This window comes from Poecilia reticulata, linkage group LG5 (assembly GCF_000633615.1).
Source record: "Poecilia reticulata strain Guanapo linkage group LG5, Guppy_female_1.0+MT, whole genome shotgun sequence".
In the NCBI taxonomy this organism is placed as follows: Eukaryota; Metazoa; Chordata; class Actinopteri; order Cyprinodontiformes; family Poeciliidae; genus Poecilia; species Poecilia reticulata.
In genome coordinates this window covers 5,792,121-5,809,554 of record NC_024335.1, presented here as the reverse complement: position 1 = coordinate 5,809,554, position 17,434 = coordinate 5,792,121, and the positions used below count along the sequence as shown (strand labels likewise).

Here is a 17,434-nt window from a genome sequence, read left to right as displayed (position 1 = left end):
TCTAACTTTAGCATCATTTGCCACCTGCAATGTATGGTAACATTTATTACAATGTTAACCCTGTGGAGGGCTGTGAATAATGTGGCCTATAGGCATTTGTATGGTAAGGTAATTTATTTATATATCACATTTTCAGCAACAAGGTAATACAAAGTGCTTTGCAGGAATTAAAAAGAAATACAAACAAAATAACAAACCAAAGGAAAGAGGAAAGGAAGAAAAAGAATATAATGTTGATCTAAAGTATGTAATCGAGGCGAGGCGCTCCTGTTCAGTTCCTCTGGTCCATTTCTAGGTTGGAAGAACAGGAGTCTCTCTGCATAATAATCTAAAACTTAATCCAAGAAGTAGAATATTTCTCTAAATAGTGAGTACTCTACAGTTTCTAAAAAAAAAAAAAAAGCTAAAGAGTGACTAATCTAATTTCTTTTCTCGTTTAAAAGTGAGTATGCCCCAGTTTCTAAATAATAACTGATAAGTAGGATGAAAAGACAACATTGGGTAGGATATAACAAAGACACGCTGGCAAAGGCGTTGAGGTCAAGGAGTGTGTGTTTAGTAAATAGTGAGACAAAAGTACACACATTAAATGGGCCATTTTTCATATATAAAATATATTAAAGTTAAGTCTATATCAAAGATTTACTGTGTTTGGCTTTAAACTGAAACTTAAACACTTCACAGCAGTACGAAAAGGATGAGGGTCACAAGAAAAAAAAAATTCTGACTTTAATTTCAGAATTCTATCTTTCATCAGAATTCTCTTTCATCTCTCAATTTGTCTTTTTTTTTTTCTTTAAAAAACTAATTTTGATCTCAGAAGATCAAAGTCACAATTATGAGTTTAAACTGAGAATTCTCATGAAAATAAAGTCTGAATTTTCAGAAAAGAAAGTTAGAATTTTATTTTATTTTATTTTTGTCCCGGATCCCCTTCAGTACCGCCGATTGTGTTATTTTTGCGGTGTTTTTAGTTTGTCCTCACACAGGACTTGAAGCGGAGTGGCACTAGGACCGGGCAGAACGCGCCGGTTCCGGTACGGCAGGCAGAAGGAGGTTTCGCTGCGGCCGCAACCTGTTCAAAGTTCCCTGGTCGCGTTTGTCCCATTACGGGGGTCAGGGGGTCACAGCAAGAATATTCATCAGGAATTTCACAACACAGCAAGTGGGTTTGAGTAGTGGCGTTTGTGTTGTCTTTTGTTTTATTTATTTATTTATTTTCTTTCCTGTTTGTGATTTGGTCTTCCTGAAAAAACACCTGCGGGATTCAGGTGACTCCCCGATGAAGAGGGAAGTCCTTGGGCGGTGAGCGGTAAAAAGGTAAGGCCGCTTCTAAACTTTGACAGAATAAAACCGGGACGACTTTGTACTCTGCTTAAGTTTTAAAGCGTCCTTTCACTGTAAAGAGTCGCCCAATTAGATTGTTGTTATAAAGTGTTTGTGATGAGGTGGGACAGGTCCTCCCTTCCTACTTGACAAAAATGGAAGGAGCAGCCGCTCACTTTCCGTCCGATTATCGCCTCTCTGCACCTGCAGCGTCTCATTGGTGGGGGGCTGTTCATTTTTCACCCTAATGAGCATGAATGGCGTTTAAACTTGCAGCATAGACGGTTTTTTTATTTTATTTTGGAAATGTACTAATGTCGGACAGGTCACGCCCAGACACGCTGTCAAACAGGTCTGGCGCAAACAACCAGAACCTGGTGGATCATAAAACCGGACAAAGATGGACAGATGGGTGGGCTTCTGTAGTTTGACAGCTGCTGGTAAACCACATGTCTGAAAATGGGATTATAAAACGGCAAAGTCACGTGTTTTTTATTCATTAAACTTTAGGACACTCGGTACTTTCAAAGGGGAAATTAAATCTAGAATAAGTTCTATATGATTAATCTGAATTAAGAAATTACTGAAGAGTAAGAGGTTAAGAATCTGTTAAAAAGACAGATTTTTTTTTTATCTAGCAGATGATTTCAAATGGTGCAGCCAGTTAGATAAAAATATATGTGCCAATTCTGAAAATAGTTACTACAAACAAATAGCTTAATAACATAATGAGAACAAGCAAAAAATCTCACTTTAGCACAAACTGTGGGTGTAAATCTGCAGCTCGTATATTACGAGTGTGTGCAATATAATTTTTTTTCAGTCAACTAGCCCTTCTTTTGAATGAATTTATTTTTACAGACACTTCATAATTCGTTTTGTTTGTGTTTTATTCATTTATTTTGGATATTTAAAATGTCTTACAGTTGGTTCTAAAGGTTCATTACAATTTAAAGTTTATTGAGCTTTGAGATTGTGTTCTTGCATTATTATGACATTATCATTATATTACTTGAAAATGGTCTCAAAACAACATTATTGTTTATCACAATAACATCTGGGACATTTTTAATCCCAGCAGAAGTTATTGTGACAGACATGTATTTACATTTATATGAGTTTCAGTTTGATGTGCAAGTCAGTGAACTTTAATGACATAACCGCAATGGATAGTCAAACTGATAAAAAAAATTACCTACCAGTAAAGAAATAAACCTCATTGGAGGCTTTTTCAAAGCCTTTTGACATAATTAAGTCATAAAACACAGGAGATGAAAATGCTGATTAGATTCTAAACCAAATAAATATTAGAGGCGAGTGTTTCTGTCCTTTTAGCTGAAAAATATGGACTATAAAAAAATTCTACTTTCACAAAACCTTCCATAATGTAAAGTAGAAAACATTTTGCATGTTAGATTTAATGCCTAATGTTTAAAGATATTACGAACGTCAGAAGGAGTACAAAAAGCCTTAAAACTGTCTTCTGTCCAGCAAAGTAAACCTAAGGCCTGATAATGGTCTGAAGTTGTGGGTTTTCAGAACTTCTTTCATCATGTAAAAACGTCTCCACAATTTATAAGAGAAGCTGCTGGAACGACTCCAAAGATTTATCTCGTTTGAATCTTCTCCCTCTTATTCGTCAACTTCAAGGTTATGGCAATTTATACCCTTTAAAAATTACCATTAAATCAAAATACTAAATTCAAACCTTAAAACAGAAATCCCCTGCACAAATGTATACAATTTACAAAATGACATAAAACAGGGATTCACAAAAAAAATTTGCAATCTTTTTAAAAGATTGTAGATAAAAGCCACAACTCTTAAAAAATGTGTAGCATTTATTTAATATTAAACTACATCTTTATAAAGTTTATATTTTAAAAAAGTCACGTTTTTTGAAGTGGATAATTCAATTTAAGAAAAAAAAAATCACTGTATGATAACTAGTGATTAAGACCAAATCAAACTTAATACATCTTAGTAGTAGTGAGATATTATGAAAAAACGTAGTTTTTTTCCCCCAATATTTAAAAGTATTGGCGTAAAATGCAGACTGTGGTTTCTGCTCCCGTTAAGTCAAGGAGAGCAGCGTTTGGGCAGGCGGCGCCGCGGCTGTAACCGGGTTTTCAGGAAGCTCCCATTCTGGATGCAACAGCAGCTGGAATATGAATCCTGCATTTCCATAAAGCTGGTCAGCAGAAGGAAGCATGCAGGCATAAAACTCATGGGACCAACACTCTTCCTCCATTACCTCAGACTTGAATGTAAAATAGAAACTTTAATCAGAAAAGATGACCTTTGACCTCTCCAGGCCTTTAGTATTCTTTGTCTGATTAAGATATTTGTAACATTGTCTCTAGTTCAGGAGACATTTAGTTTTTTATTGTCTGTAAACTATAATAATTGAAATGGATAGAAATAAGCATATAAAGGTCTTCTAAAATGACTCGACCTTCTTTAGTTTTGATCTACGTGAATTAACTGTTGATGATCCAGTTTGTTGGATGCGCCTGGATAATAAATCATTAACAATATTAAATTATCTTTGTGTCTATTAATGTGATGTGATGATGGATATCTGTTTTTTTTTTTCATTCAACAGAAAAGAAATCTGCTGTAAAACAGAAATTATACTGAGATTTTTTATTGTTTTTTTTTTTATCTTTTCCTGTTTAAAAATGTAAATATATTGCGATAGACAGGTGATTAATATCAATTTATTAAAACGGCGGATGGAAAGCTAAATAGTTTTACTCTACTCCGATCCAGAACCGAACGGCATTCTGGGAACTTCTCATGATTCGCTTAGCAAAGTTTGTAACATCAACTAACTCGCTCACTTTTTGGTTACCTAGCAACTCACTGTCTGGTTACCTAGCAACAGTCTGTCGAGTAACTGCCGCAGCTCTGCCTCAAACCACCACTCTGCCTCAAAACCGTTTAAAAATAATTTTAAAAAACAGCATTGTGAAGTGAAAACTGGATAAAACGGCAACGTTCACGTCACCAGTTTATCAGAATTTAAGATATGTGAAAAACTTCATAATTAGAGAAATCGACTGATGTGAAATGCTTAAGTGGTGATAAGTTTTTCAAACATAACGTCCGGCCATAGACGAATATTGTGATAGATGTTAATCCTCTTTTTTTGTACATTAACATTGTAATACATACCAGATTTCTAACACATGAATTTATCTAAGTTTAAGTTGTGGTTTTCCTGTCATTGACTTGAATAATCCCGGCATACGTAGCGGCGTGTGTTGTTGTTTTTCCGCTAGATGTTATCGGTTATGCAGAGACAGCCAGCGTGTCGTTCTTTGAGTATGGTTCCTCTCCGTCTCTCAAGCCGGTGCTCGTCATGTTCGGACGTGCTCTGCCAGCCTGAGAACTTCCACCTCACGTCTCGTTCTCATGCACACTCACCGCTGAAAAATGCAGCGATCCGAACACCGTTCCTGCTTTTAGCAGGAACGATGCTAAAAGCAGGAACGGTAGTATAATTACTACTACATGGTAATTATAGATGGTAAGATTGCTTCAATGGGGGTGAAATTGAGGAAGAAAACCTACTTTGAAGTGTTATCAGAGGTTCGTCACAGCGTAACACGCCACACTTACCTCCAGGGCTGAAACCATTAGATCAGTCAAGATGAATCGATTATTGAAATACTTTCAACTAATTTAGTAATCAATTAATTAGTAACTGGAGTATATAGACTCACAAAAAGGCCAGTTGCTGAAAGAAAAACATATTCAGTAGTAAGTAGACCAAAGCTGTACAAAAATATATACATTTTGCATTTTAGATTTAATAAAACCTTCTTTATCTGTAAATGTATTAGAACTCCTCTAGTTGCATAGCTTTATCTTCACCTTGTTTAAATGTATTGAAAGAAATATCTATTCCTAACAAATTATCCATTGAGATCAGCTCCAAATTGTATTTATTATTAGTCAAGAAGAAAGGATATTTTCAAATGTTAGAAAAGGTTTTTTAGCTGCAGATGCATCCTTTGCTACAAATGGTCAAACGTTCACTGTAGGAATGCTATAGCATAACATTTTAGGCAATAGCATGTTTGTTTTCATATTTAAAAGAGGAATTCAATTATTTGTGTATTTTACAAATAATAACGTATATTACTTCAATGCATTATTCTTTGTAATAATGCAAATAATAATAGAATATATGCATTTCTCATATTGTCACAAATAATCTTAAGAGGTTAAGTAAAAAAATCTACAGAATGTGCTAGTTTTTTAAAAATACGACTCATGGATTAATCTGTAGAATAATCAGCTACAATAATAGTTGCAGCCTTGCTTGATGCAAAAACATTTTATTAATTATCTACATTATAAGTTAAAGAGCAAAACAGTAGAAACATTTATGATTAGTGCCATTAAAACAACTTGTCTTCTGTTTGGTTGCAGTCCGGCCAGCATGTGTTCCAGTCGAAATATATGTGGGGGCAACAACCAGCCCAACAGAACCAGGTCCGAGTCCAGAGGCTCAGGGGCCCACTACGCGCTGTGCGCCCTGGGAGTGGGACTCGTTGCCCTGGGGATCGTTATGATTGTCTGGACTATGATTCCAGAAGATAAGAGTACAACTGGAGGTCCAAATGGTACTGTAGGCCCGACCACAGAGAGTGGGAAAACCTCACTGTTCGCCTCCCCAATTGCTCTGGTTCTGGTCGGAGTGGGAATGGTGATGCTGCTGCTGTCTGTTTTCCTCGGTCTGAGGAGCAAGAGGAGAGGTCGGAACCAAAACGCCCAGCCAGCGAGAGGAGCAAGCGCCTTCCTGGACCACGTCGCAGGAGAGGAACAGCAGTGAGTGACGACGGCTCCCTGCTCTGCTCCTGAATGTTTTAGATGAACTTAACAGCATAATGTTACCACATTCCTAAACAAAAATTTTAAAAATATTTTTATGCAAAAACTTTAGGGGGGGATTACCACCTCCTTCTTTCCAAAAAGAAAAAAAAAAATCAGTTCCGCCATTATTTTAGGATATGCAAATTGTTGACGTCCATATCTTGTGATTTTAGCGCCCCCTGCTGCCACAAATGTAGATCCATCCATCCATTTTCTTGCACCCTTTTTCCCTCAGTGGGGTCGGGAGGGGTGCTGGTGCCCATCTCCAGCCAACGTATGACTGAAATGTGAAAACTGGAAGAGTCATTAGAGCAAAATCCCAGCAAAAAGCATTTTCTATTTTGGAAACTTTGTAAAAATATATCCTTTTAAATCCAAAATATTTGTATTTAATTTTTGGTAAAATCAAAAAAATATATAACTTTCTTTTTTTTTCTTTAAGAAATCAAATACCATGAATCATGGAGGCATTTCTAATCAGAAACTGATGAAGAGCTGGTTGATTGAGGTTTCTCTTTTATAATCTGACTTTAAGGGCACATGTAATTTTTGTTTTGTGTGAAATGTGTAAAGATAAATGTAAAATATGTAAACAAGCATATTGGCCTTTATATTGGCTGTAAAGACCAACTTCGACATTATTGCCAAAGTTGCCCAAGAGCAATGGCCACTAAAACAAATGTAATCACTGTAAAGTCTGACGCCAGGATTTAATTGCATAAAGTGAGGATTAATTTGGAGATTTATCCAAAGACAAGAAGAAACTCAGAAGAAATGTTGGCTGAATGCTCTGGCTTGGAGATCTAGCAAATCAGCACTCAATCGAGGGTTTTAAACGCGCTCTCTTTTGATCCCAGATTGCCTTCAGTTCAGTGGTAAAAGACTTCTCATGAAAATAATAAGAGTAACTTTTGTCCTTGTTTTGAGGATCTGATCATTAACAGCTGTGTTGCAAAGATATTCTATGTTGCAGTAACTGTGCAAGTCTCCTTTTTTTCCTACATGATCAACATGTGTTTCACTTTCGAGCAATTAATGCCACCACAGAAATATAGCAGTCAGATTTTTCGGTCCGCTGTAGCTCAGTCATTTTGTAACTTTCTCTATGGTTAGCTTTAGCTAACGCTGCACACATTAGCACAGGGCTAGTCAAGTTTCCAGATGGTGTTTACAGTCAAATATTATCTCCTTCATTTAACTCAGATACAGAGAAAAATGGAATATGTTAGTTAATTATTTGCAAAAAACTGCGTTGGATGCAGCGTGGTGCGGTTGTCGACTTCCTGCTCTCCGTTATAAGTAGCAACCTTCAGTTTGGGTCTGGTACCGATGCATCACCATTGACCGTACATGGCTGTACTTCCTGTAGTTTTTTTAATTATTATTGTTGTTTTTTGTTTTTTGGGATTGGTGGAGTTAAGTTAATTCATAAAAAGTTTTTTTAGATCATATTTCTGCTTTGAAAAGGAAGACTGCTTGTCATTGATTCGTATTTCCCATTTTCAAGACGTTTGTTTTCTGGCTAAAATATGATATGAGGTTTAAATGTGGTCATTTCTTTGGACTTGAATCTTAAGATTTCTTAAAAAGAGTTCTTATGAAGCAGGACAGAAAGTGTCAATGGGGGAAAAAAATCATAGTTTGAAATCACTTCCATGCAGTAAAAATGTTTGAACATATCTGTCCTCATTTATATTCTGTCTTATTGAATTTTAAAGGCTGTCTTTATCATTGTTGTTGTTTTCTGTTCCTTGATAAAATATTGTAATTGTTTTATTGCCCAGCACTAGATTACAGCCTAAAAGGTTGAAGTTGGAACATGGCTAAGCAAAACCAGAAAATGATAATAAATAAACGAGATCGTCTTTGCAACATGTAGGCTTAGTCCTGTTAGCATTAGCAACACTTTACTAGCTGTTAGCAACATTTATGAACTCTTAGCTGTTTGGCCAAGTGGTCTGAGGTCTAATCAGAGACGAGCTTTTATGGGTTTAAGTGTTTGCAGACAGACTTTTATGGGTTACCTGAAGACGGCCTTTGATTCTGAGTTTCACATTCAGTTTTGCTTCACTTCACAGCTTTTATTTGGATGCAACTGATACAGCAAGAAGCCAATTTTAAGTAAACTGTCACTCACGAACTCCATAAACTACTCTCCCCACCTAACCAAAGTAAAAACCTTTTTAGTAAAAGCCAAGAAAATCTGGCTTAATTCAAGCAAGATGTATTTAAAGGGCACCTATTATGCAAAATTCACTTTTTGCATGTTTTTGTACTTCTATTTACTTCTAAGAAACAGTCAAACAAAAAAAAAAAGAAACGTACACCAGGAATTCTTTGGCAATCAGTTAATGTTTTATGGTGTCAGGAAAATTTGCTGTTTCGAAAATTTTGCGTTAAGTCCCAAATCAGCAGGCACTTCTCTTCACCTCGCAACCCCAGCAAAACCCAGCTTGTTACCTAGCAACCCAAGCTAGGTGACAAGCATTTGGTCAGCTATATGTGCTGTACAATGGCTGCTGGAAAATACATGTTTTGTTGTTGACATAACATCCAGAAACCACTCCCTGCCTTTTTGTTGGTTGTGCAGGAGGCTCTACTTTTGCTTTTCAAAGTTGTTGTAATTGTGCATCTGTTTGCAACCATTTTCACGTGCGAGTATAAACGTTGATTTGGGGGCGTGGCCAGCAGCAGCTTATTTGGATTTAAGATGACGGGAGGCTCTAAAACAGCTCAAAAAAGGCAGAACTGAGCAGATTTTGTGTAAAATCTGTGCTGAACATGTTTTGTACAGACCTATCCCAACCTGTTCAAGGAAGCTTCATAGGGCTCCTTTAAGCATTACCTTCCCTCCAGATGGTTTGTAAATGTAACATATGCTGGCATTTGTTTATTCACACAATGATTTCTGATTGAGAGTCACCTGTTGCATCCCTTCCCAGGAACCCAGAGGCGTACAGCGTGCCCAGCTATGAAGAGGTCATCGGCAGCGGCAACTACCCCGTCCGCCAGAGCAACTTGAGGCAGAGCACCTCTCAGCTGCCGTCCTACGAAGATATCCTGGCAGCTGTGGAAAACGAGGATTCCCAGCCCGCCAACAACTCCTCAGAGAACAACCCTCTGAACGACCAGACACCCGCTGCCGCCGGGCCGTCCGGCATAGCGGCACAGCCCAGCCTGCCGACCCGCAGCGCCAGCCGGGCCAGCCGCTTACTGAAGCCCCTCAGAGTAAGACGGATAAAGTCGGACAAACTGCATCTGAAAGACTTCCGCCTCCAGATCCGCACCCCCACGCAGAACCCAGTGACCATAGAGCCCATCACGCCGCCCCCGCAGTACGATAACAAGATGCCTGAGTTACAGTAATGGCTCACTCTCCTGGCTTCCCAATTGGCCTGCGGCTGATTAAAACCTATGAAAATATCTAATGGATTTAGAGGACTGGCGGTGATATTTCTGAGAGCCTGTTTTAAGGGTGCCGTGAAGTAGGTAGATGTGGCGGTTGGGCAGGATGATGATGGAGGCAGACGCACTCCAGAAACGAGAACACTTTCTGCTTTATCAATGAAGCTTCAGGTCGGCTCATTAGCTCTGTCATCTCACATTAATGCATCAGAGCAAGAGTAACCGAGCAGGACAGCATTTCAGTTTTATTTATTACTCACATAAAATGCCTTTTGACAAAAATTTGTTGTTGCTTTAGTTCGTAGAATGGAACCATGTGTTGTACAGAGGGAGAAACGGGAAATTATCCAGCAGATATTCGACTCGCTCAGTTTGAGATGTAAAAACTGTGATGAAAAGAAACGAGGATGCAGATAACCTTTGAACTCTTGTTGAGATATTTACTTGTTGTTTTTTTTTATACATATGTGTTTAAATCTTAAAGCAGATATGTTTTAATATTTTAAAATGGTGGTGAATAAATGTTTTCTTTTTTAGTTTCTGTTTGGTTATGCTGTAAACTTGTTGCAGAATTTAATAAAAGATGCATGGTGATACCATTTTCATGCTCAAGGATTGTTGTACTTCTATTTTTTGTTTATTTTTTATTATTTGCATGTAAAATTCAAGTAAACGTTATATTTTGGGTAGTAAAATTTATTAAAGTTTTTAGAGGTTTTTTTTCCCCAACAAATCAAATTTTCCTCACACTTGAGATTAATTTAGTTACTTTTCCGCCCTCTAGTGGTAGAAATGTGAATCTTTCTAATCCAGCCCCATGTCAATGTGAAAATATATTGTTTTTAAATGAGTAAATGTGTTAAGAGCTGCACCTAATTTTTTTAATACCTGCTACTTCTATGCTAATTTTGGGGGGTTAAATGGTTTTTGTTTATGTTTTTAGATCAGTGATGTTACTTAAAAAGTTGGAACAATGTTTTTGTGTTGTAGTTTTATTAACATCCCTCCAATATAGCATAGCTATGATTCAGACAACAAATCAGTTGTTGTCTGAACAATATCTGTTCAGTTTTCACATCTTCATGCATAAAAGTGACCTAATTTAAAAGATTTTCAATTTGTTATTACATTTTTCACTTTGGTTAGTAATTTAGTGCTATTTTTTAAATTATTTTAAAACAATCAAGTAACTGCAGCAGATTTGTGTTTTTGTGAGCCTCTGCTTCTGTCTAAAGCCTTTTGCAAACTCAAACAAGTTTTCTTGGTTTGTTTTATATTTAGCTCCATCAAGTCTGACCAGTTTCTGCAGAACATAAACATTCGCGCAGCATGATGCAGCCTTCATTTATGCTTGTAAAAATATGTTTTGTGCTTGTAAAAAATATCATATTGCACTGTTTATAAAATGCCGATAGTTTAACGTAGGTGATCAGAGCATGTTTGATGCGACTGCTCCACTGATTAATGCTTTCCTTGGAGACGACGGATTAAAATGTCTCTTTAAGATGTTGATGGTTTGGTAAAATGTTTATTAATTTTATCCTGCTGAAATCTTCTCCACCTTCACCTATGACCTCTCTGCAGTTTCCTCTGGTTTCTGTTTGTTCCCTCCATCAACCTCTGACGGTTTCACACTGTAGTTACACCGACAGACGTAACTTGATATACTTACTAAGTGGACTAAACTAAAGGGAACTGGTTGCACTGGATTTTATTTTGAAACTTCATGATTTATTTATTTTAAATTAAAGGCTCTGATAAGTGTGCATTTTATTTCAATAAGTAAAAACAGATTAAAATACAAAGTTTATTTCTGTTAACTTTGATGATTTTATGCTTGCAGCGAATGAAACATTTAATTTCTTAATATTAGATCAGGCCACTTTTATTACAGTAAAATGAAGTTTAATACCTGCTGACATATTACTTTAAATCTGAAAATGTATTGATCTTGACTATATGTGGTTTCCAATGTTGGCATATTTATACGTTTTTCAGTATCTTATAATTCCTTTATAAAAATAAACTTATTGCTTCATTTCCAGTTTAAACCAGAAGTTTACATACACTAAATAAAGGAAAATATAGATTTTTTTCTCACTATCTGAAGGTAAATCTGACCAATCTTTTCTTCTTTTAGGTAATAATTACCCCAAACTGTTTCTATTTGATAAATGTTACAGTGTCAGATACTTAATAAAAATTTTAGCAGTATTTGGTATCAATAAATTTCAAAGTTTCTATATTAAGCGTGTTGGTTAGCAGTGTTTACTGAGCTGGTGTGCAGATTAAGCCAGTTTGATGATGGAAAAGTTTTATTTTAACTTTAAGTTACTGACTAAACTCCTGTCCTCTAGGAAACACTAATTACCATTAAACAAACCACCAAATAATTTAAAATATTTGAAGAGAGTTTATTGTAAATGGACTATTTACAGACTTCTTTTTAAATGTATACAATTTTACATCTATACACATTTGTGCAGATTAGACCAGTTTGATAATGAGTTTTATTTATATTTTATTAATTAAAAACGCTAATTCTTGAGGAAACATTCAAATTGCCCCCAAAACAGAGAAAAAGAAACCAAGTAGTGGAGAACGTTATTGTTCTAGACTATTTACAGACTTTTTATTTTTAATATGGAAATAAATGTCAAATTTCTGCCAATAAATTGGTTATATCCTGACAAACGACGTCAATGAAATATTTTTCGCTTCTCTGTAATTCCTTATTTTTATGCTGGCGGCAGTTCCAGGAGTTTCTGCAACACAAGTCAAGATTTTCCAGGTTAGTAACGATAATAAAAGTGTTTAATTTGCGTTACATTTGCCGACTCAACTTCACTTCCAGGAGCTCCACCCTCGCCTGGGTTTGGTCTTTTTTCTCTGTGTGCAGCTGCCATGAAGCAGAGGGAGGAACAGCTGGCTGAGGGAAGAGCCAGCCCGGGGAGTCAGTCACATTCCTGGCTGGGATTCAATGACTGAACCAGACACAAACAAACAGAGAGAGAGGGAGAGACTCGCACACACTGACTGGCTGAGTGGGGAGACAGACTGAGAGTAACGCCAGACTGAGCAGACGAGCCTTATTTCGGAGTGCGTAAAACCGCAGGATCTCTGTAGCAGAGAATACCCGCTGATTGAACGACTTCTCTCGCCTCGGCTTCACCACTTTTTTTTTATTCGTGAGTTTGGTTTACAGGAACTGGCCTGTGATCCCGGCAGCTTTCAGTTTTCTGAATGGACGCGCTTGGGAAGCTTCTCCGCCGACATGGAAATGCGCCTTAGCGAGCTTGTTGCCGGATGCTGAGGAAGAAAGACCCAGAGAGTTCCCCCCAGCTTTCATTTTTGAGTTTCCAGCCACAGACAACATGGAGGGCTCCGGCTTCCAGCCCCATCCCGGACTTCAGCAAACTCTGAAGCAGTTCCACATCAGCTCCATGCGCTCCCTCGGCGGACCGGCGGCGTTCTCCGCCCGGTGGCACCAGGACTCGCTCTTCGCCAAGGATGGCAAATCCGCGGAGATCATGCTCTCCCTGCCGGCCCAGACGCCCCCGGTGATGTCCGGCCCGCTCTTCATCCCGTCCGACCGCTCCACCGAGAGGTGCGAGACGGTGCTGGAGCGGGAGCCCATCTCCTGCTTCGTGGTCGGCGGGGAGAAGCGGCTGTGCCTGCCGCAGATCCTCAACAGCGTCCTGAGAGACTTCTCCCTGCAGCAGATCAACTCGGTGTGCGACGACCTGCACATCTACTGCTCCCGGTGCACGGCGGACCAGCTGGAGATCCTCAAAGTGGTGGGGATCCTGCCCTTCTCCGCGCCGTCCTGCGGGCTCATCACCCAGACGGACGCCGAGCGCCTGTGCAACGCGCTCATCTACGGCGGGACGTACCCGCCTCACTGCAACAAGGAGCTGGGCTCCCTGGAGCTGGAGCGAACCGAGCGCAGCTTCAAGGTCTACCACGAGTGTTTCGGTCGGTGCAAGGGCCTGTTCGTCCCGGAGCTGTACACGGGTCCGGCCGCCGCCTGCATCCAGTGCATGGACTGCAGACTCATGTTCCCTCCTCACAAGTTTGTGGTGCACAGCCACAAGCGGCTGGAGAACCGGACGGTGCACTGGGGCTTCGACTCGGCCAACTGGCGGGCTTACGTGCTCTTGGACCCGGACTACAGCGACAAGGAGGAGAAAAGTCACCTGGAGCAGCTGCTGAAAGAGCTGAAGGGGAAATATGATCTGACGGGGAAGCTGTCCAGTAAATCCTGCAGAGTAAGTAATCTTCCTAATTACTGGATTTTTTTTTTTTGTTGAAAAATTTGATTTTTGGATATTTCAAGAGCCTCATCTCTCTGCTGCATTATGTGCATTGATTAGCATTAATTCTGACTTTCCCCCTAGACTATCTTTGAGTTTACTTCTGCACCATTATACTCTTTCTTTCCTTTTTTAAACATTATGACCACAGACGTTGTTGTGTTTTACGTTGAATTAAAAAAGTGCCACTTGATTGTGAAAACATTTCAGGTTTGCCAGAATTGGACTTTTTGGTCCATTCAAACCACTGTGTGGTAGAAAACCACTCTGGTACATCGTCATGACCCAATTGGCCACACAATGAAACATGGTGGTGGCAGCATCATGCTGTGGTAATGTTCTTCTTTGTTACAGACAGGGAAGCTGGTCAGAATTGATGGGCTGATTGAGTGGCAAATGCAAAGGAAAATTTAAAAAAACTTGAAACTGGGGTGAAGATTCAACATTTAGCACAATGTGGGGTTTAGCTCCAGTGGCCTAGTCAAAGTTCAGACTTTAAGGGGCAGTATTATGTAAAATCAACCTTTTTTTAAGCTTTACATTATGTTATAATTTTATCCCCTCATTAAAACAAACCTGGTGAGTTATTTTGATTGTTTTATGCATGTTTGAGAAATCCTTTAGTCTCCCATGGCAACCGTTCAGCTCCTCCAGACTAGTGGCAGCAGCAATTAGGAAACAGCTGATGGAACTGTGAGTCTGCTGAGCTTCATATATGAGCTGCATCTCAGTGAAATGCTGGTAAAAATGTTACTAAAAGCTTAATAGATGAACATTATTATGAAGGGTGTTGGAAAGAGTAAGAGCTTCTTAAAGAGACAGAGACCCAATTTTCAAGGTTGAATTACAAAGTCAAATTTATTTGTCATATTTAATATAAACAACATTTTCACAATAACTGTACGTAACAGAGTTACTTGATTGTGCTATAAAATGTCACTGTGTGCCTTGAAAATCCCTGATACCGCCTCTTTAAATCTGATTGGGAATCTGTGGAAAGAGTTGATGTTTGCAGATTTTCTCCATCAGTCCAACTGAACATGATTTATACTTTACTTATTACTTGGAGTTGGTCTTTTACATTAAACCCAATTAAAATACAGAAGGATTGGGGGAACTTGTGACAAAATGTGAAAAAAAATCAAGCATCCATCCTTCCACCTCCCCCCTCTCACTCCTCAGGGTTATCGAAGGTCATCTGGGTCCTGATGAATGACCTCTCAATGACATATTTTATGAGTTTGAGGGAGGCGGGGCAGCGTCAGAAGGCTTGGAGAACAGGGTTTAATGAGGTTTATAGAATATGGAAATCTGCGTGTGTATATGTGTGTGTGTGTGGGAGAAAGTAAAAAAAAAAAGAAAAAAAAAGAGGGGGTTTGCGTGGATCAGGGAAGCTCGGGGCCAAGAGACGAGGTGGCTGATTCTTCGTCACAGAGCAGCTGCTATGTGGGACTCTGATAATGAGTGGACTCCTCTGAATGCATCACCGTGGCGCTGCTCCAGTCTGAGCTGGGCCCAAAAGATGTCTCATGCTAGGAAAAATGAAGACTTTTTGGTTTTAAGTGTCCTAAAAGAAGCACTCTAAGCTAATTTATAGATTTCTAGCAGGAAATAATTGTCTGCGGTTTTCTTTTTCCAAGCGTCCTGTAGATGCGATTTATGTGTTTGCTAACGTCAGACAGCAGAGTTGATGTATCACCTGTGCAGTTATGGATTCCCTCAAAATGTTAAGTATCCAACGAATACGCAAGTAAAAATAGCACTACTTCAGCATATTTTTACTCAAGTAAAAAAGTATTTAGTAAAAGTCTACTCAACATCATTCAATATTTAAAAAAATACATCATCAACATAAAACTTATGAAACTTTAACAAAAACTGCAGGTGATTGTTTGGTGACTTTTTGGTTAAAAGAAGCTTGTTCTTCATTTAATAAAGTTACTCATACTAAGTAGAGTATGCAGAAATTTTAAGCAAAAATAGCGGTAATTCGTAATAAAGTTACTCAAGTAAGAAGTGCAGCATAGTAAAAATAATAAAATATTTAACGTAAATCTAACTAGTTACTACTATAGATGCAAGTTATCGATTCATGAGTAAATCTAATGTAGATTAATCTTATGGATCAACTAACTATTAATTGATAAGTGGACATTATCTTAAAAACCTGAGTCTTTCCGTAATATAAAGCACTACTTTTTTCATGTAATGGAATTTAAAAATATTATTTTAACATCAGCTATATTAAATACTGACCGAATAAACAGAAAGTTGTGGTTTTCTCACTTTATTAACAGACATATTTGAAAAATATAATAAAACAGGAATCTCTTAAATTGCTTAATAAACAAATAAAATGTGATAAGAATAGCAAAACACTTAATCTCCCATGAATAGAAATATTTATACAGAAGTCCCGTCTGTGGTTGCTCTTGAAGGAACGTCCATGAAATGTGTTAATTCACGACAGCCCTCAAAATGTTTTTTCCGTCACGGTGCCATTTTCCTGTTTCCGCTTTCCTAACGCATCATCCTCGTCTTCGCAGCAAATCAGTAACGTTTTAATAAGAAGCTGACGCAGCTCGGATGACTGAGCGCCATTAAAGTGAAACTTAAGAGGCTGGTCGAGAGATTATATTTCTAAACAGAATTACATAAAGTTAATTTTGAATCCCACACCGGTGTGGACCGTTTCTCTTTCTCGTTCGGGTAACTATGGACGCCATTTTTGCTTCTGTATAAACGGGCGCCCTCTGCTGGTTTGCGGCCAAACTACAACAATAAGAGACTATTAGTTAAAGTTGCAGTAGGCTATGTAACTTTTATTTAAAAAAAAATTGATTTTTTTTTTTTTACGTTTGTTAAAACTATAACAATAACAGTTTAATATAACACAGATAATCTGTGAAAAGACTGATTACCTTCACCCAGAGCCATCATTACTGTCCGAAGAAATGAACAGAAACAACCAATGAGAGTCAGGATGAACTCTCATTGGTTGTCAATCATTCTCATGTACTCGCTGACAAATGTGCTAATAGCATAGAAACAACTCATTTTACAGGAAAACTGTTTATCTTCTGTCATCGGTGGCTATGCTAACTAGCCTGAGCATTTACAACAGGCTATGCTAGCTGCTACATGAGATTGCAGTTGGCTGCGCTAAGCATAGACATAATATTAGAGTAGACCCCGCATTGGCTGCTCCGGCGCAGGAAATACTGCGGCCATCTTGGAGCGGTACTCCCTCCTACTTTGTTCAATAAAAACATCAGAAGATGCCTCAGCACTGAGAGATATTGTTGTTCGGATCTATGGATTATTGATGTGAGGGCCCCACAGACAACATTTCACAAGTAAGATGGACATATTATTGTGTATATATTGTGATTGTAATATTAATTTACTGTATTTATGTCCACCGGCGAGATACCAGCTAATATTAACTACAGTGCTTGGTGTAATACGGGTTCAGCCCCGCTATGAAGGCTAACTGAGATTCTGTA

The 17,434-nt window shown here is 38.3% G+C and overlaps 2 protein-coding genes across 3 annotated transcripts in view; both read left to right on the top strand.

The window, feature by feature from the left end:
- Positions 1-998: 998 nt before the first annotated feature.
- tmem51b (transmembrane protein 51b) lies at positions 999-10,227 on the top strand. Of its 2 annotated transcripts, XM_008408633.2 has the most exons (4): positions 999-1,165; positions 1,272-1,320; positions 5,767-6,165; positions 9,153-10,227. In XM_008408633.2, exons 3-4 carry the CDS (start codon positions 5,777-5,779, stop codon positions 9,574-9,576), a joined length of 813 nt encoding a protein of 270 aa, XP_008406855.1. In that variant the 5' UTR covers positions 999-1,165; positions 1,272-1,320; positions 5,767-5,776; the 3' UTR covers positions 9,577-10,227. The 2 variants fall into 2 exon arrangements, with proteins under 2 accessions (XP_008406855.1, XP_008406853.1); XM_008408631.2 differs by having other exon boundaries at positions 999-1,320.
- A 2,762-nt stretch (positions 10,228-12,989) lies between these two features.
- The window catches only part of skib (v-ski avian sarcoma viral oncogene homolog b), a 53,493-nt gene continuing 49,048 nt past the window's right edge, over positions 12,990-17,434 (top strand). Inside the window, exon 1 of the mRNA XM_008408634.2 lies at positions 12,990-13,883. Within this exon, the coding sequence (XP_008406856.1) occupies positions 12,990-13,883 (894 nt within the window). The remainder of the gene's footprint in view (positions 13,884-17,434) is intronic.